The sequence below is a fragment of the Marmota marmota genome, unplaced genomic scaffold, assembly GCF_001458135.2.
Source record: "Marmota marmota marmota unplaced genomic scaffold, marMar, whole genome shotgun sequence".
NCBI lineage: Eukaryota > Metazoa > Chordata > Mammalia > Rodentia > Sciuridae > Marmota > Marmota marmota.
The window spans coordinates 9,154,178-9,156,657 of NW_025999900.1; the positions used below are offsets into that span (position 1 = coordinate 9,154,178).

Genomic DNA, 2,480 nt, shown 5'->3' on the forward strand with positions numbered 1-2,480 from the left:
GGGGGGGGGGGTACCAGGGATTGAATTCAGGGGCACTCAACCACTGAGCCACATCCTCAGCCCAATTTTGTATTTTATTAGAGACAGGGCCTCACTGAGTTGTTTAGGTTGACTTTGAACTTGTGATCCTCCCTTCTCAGCCTCCAGATCCAGCGGGATTACAGGTGTGTGCCACCACACCCTAAAACTAACATACCTGGCTGAAATATACATTTTTGTTAAAAAATCAGAAAACCTCCTAGTAGAGAGAGGAGACTTCAGTAGGAAAACAAAAATGAAACAAAATAAAATTATCTCTAGTGTTTCAGAGTTTGATTTTTAAGGATCCAGTTCTTAAATCTGTCCCATAAGAGCTGTATGATGTAAAAGTCAAGATTTCCTCATTTGTAAAACAAGGGATAATAGCCATTCCATCTTTTCCTTGATAGGAGATAAAACAAAGACCTTGGCAATATATAAGAGACAATCTATAAATTGTGTAGAATGTTGAATGATTAGGAAGGATCTAATCTGGGAGAAGCAGTAAGTTATGATATGATCTTATCGTAAGATCAACTGCCTGTTGCCCCCCCCCTTTTTTTAAACAACAGGAAGGAAGACACAAATATGGAGAAATCTGAAAGTCATGTTTCATAAAGAATGATCTATTAGTAGTGAGTAAACTATTGCAAAATTCCACATAAGAGAAGGTGACGGATGGTTCTAGGTAGTGGCAATGAGAAGAGAAAAGAATGAAAGGACATTTCAGAGAACTCAGAGTACTTGATTAGAGGCACTTGAAATACAGTATTTGGCAAGACTTAACTGTCACCTAGCCATTCATCCATTAACAATAACAACGGTAGCAAACACACTGCTTTACACATGTCAGACAATGTTCTAAATATTAACTCATTTCACTCTCACAACACTCTGAGTATATTCTATAACCACTCCCATTTTACAGAGGAGTATATTCTATAACCATTCCCATTTTACAGAGGAGAAATTAAGGCTTGCATCAGTTACAAAGTTAGTAAGAGGCTAGATAAAGATTTGGCCCTAGGTAGTGTAATCCTAAATCTAAAACTCTTAATGGAAAAACTAAACGGCCTTATAGAAAAGGCAATCAACTTCAAGAAAGGCAGCTGTAGTCATGTCAAAAGCACAGCGTAATGAAGTGTCACGGAAAAGAGGTAAGTGAGCATCTGGCTATATCTGAACCACATGAGGTTTTCAGTTTAAAAGACAAAAATCAAAATCCATACTGAATCCAATACTCCGAAGATGAGCCTAGGAAATAGCATTTTGGTTTTTTTAAATGAAAGAGCAAAAATTAAAAACCCTGAACAATTCTGGAGTAGTACCAAGTTTGGATGCTTTTGTAAAAAAATAACCGGTCCCTGAAAAACAGGGATCGAGCAGACAAGGGTAGGAAGGGGATGGTATCCGCGATATGCTGGCTTACAAGCAGGACTTTTCTCGTTTTGTCTAGCACCGTTAGCTGACAGAATCCCTTCCTGGCTGTGAACGCAAGTGGTAAACCGATTGGATTATGAAGCCGAGTCCTCAGACCCGTTATCTGACTAATGATGGATGCCAAGGTTTTTCCTACGTGCCTGAAAGCTTACAGGAAACTTCGAGGTTGGGGCCTGCCTGCCCCGAGGTCAGGTAAACCCGGGTTAGCAAAACAAATGTCTGCTCTGCAATTACACCCTCAAGTCCCCTGCTCCGAGTCAAGTCCCGCATATACCTGAGGGTCCTCTCGTAAGATTGATCTCTTCCTCAGTGACCAAATAATCCACCCTTCCGTTCATGTTCCACTGCTCGCCTGGCTTCCTCCTCGGGTCAGCTGGCGCTCTGCACAGGTGAAGGTGAATCGGTCTCGGCGCGGTGTCCCTGGCACAGTCCTTTCGGTTTCCGAAGCCTGCGAACCGGAAGAAGCCGCCGCCGGGCCGAGGGCGCAGGGAACGCAGGGAATTGTGGCTCTCGCGTTATCTCGCCGCGAGGGACCGCGTTATCTCACCGCCCTTTCCCAGAGAGCCTCAACTTGGGTCCCAGCCCCAACGACTCCGGCGTAAGTCTGAGAGCAGATGGAAAGATGGGAGCGGAGGCAGGCTTGTACTGGTTGGGGACTTAAATAAATGGATTTTGTCGAGGAAATTTTTAAAATTAAATTTCCTGCCATCTCAGGAAATCACAAATGTAGAAAAATGTAGAAAGGAAGGGGTTTTATTAATCTATAAGTATCCGTCCAAACTAGTTTGAGCATCACAAATGATCTATTAATGAGATTGCAAAGAAGGACGGAAATAATACCTTTTATGTAGCCAAGCAGATGCAACCCATTACGTGCATGTTCTCCTGTAAGAGGGCACCGTTTGCCACTCATTCTTCGGTAGTTCACCCTTGGGGTGGCTGGCCGTGTTAATTGTTTGCCTTTACCCAAAGGAAAAACAAAACTATCACTAGCCCCCTACCGCTCCCCCCTCCCCTCCCCG

At 43.4% G+C, this 2,480-nt stretch overlaps 1 protein-coding gene across 1 annotated transcript in view; it reads right to left on the reverse strand.

The window, feature by feature from the left end:
* The window catches only part of LOC107143488 (synaptojanin 2 binding protein), a 52,842-nt gene extending 50,471 nt beyond the window's left edge, over positions 1–2,371 (reverse strand). Inside the window, exons 1-2 of the mRNA XM_048798437.1 lie at positions 2,332–2,371; positions 1,733–1,785 (exon numbers count right to left, since the gene is read on the reverse strand). Of these exons, the coding sequence (XP_048654394.1) occupies positions 1,733–1,785; positions 2,332–2,371 (93 nt within the window). The remainder of the gene's footprint in view (positions 1–1,732; positions 1,786–2,331) is intronic.
* Positions 2,372–2,480: the final 109 nt, after the last annotated feature.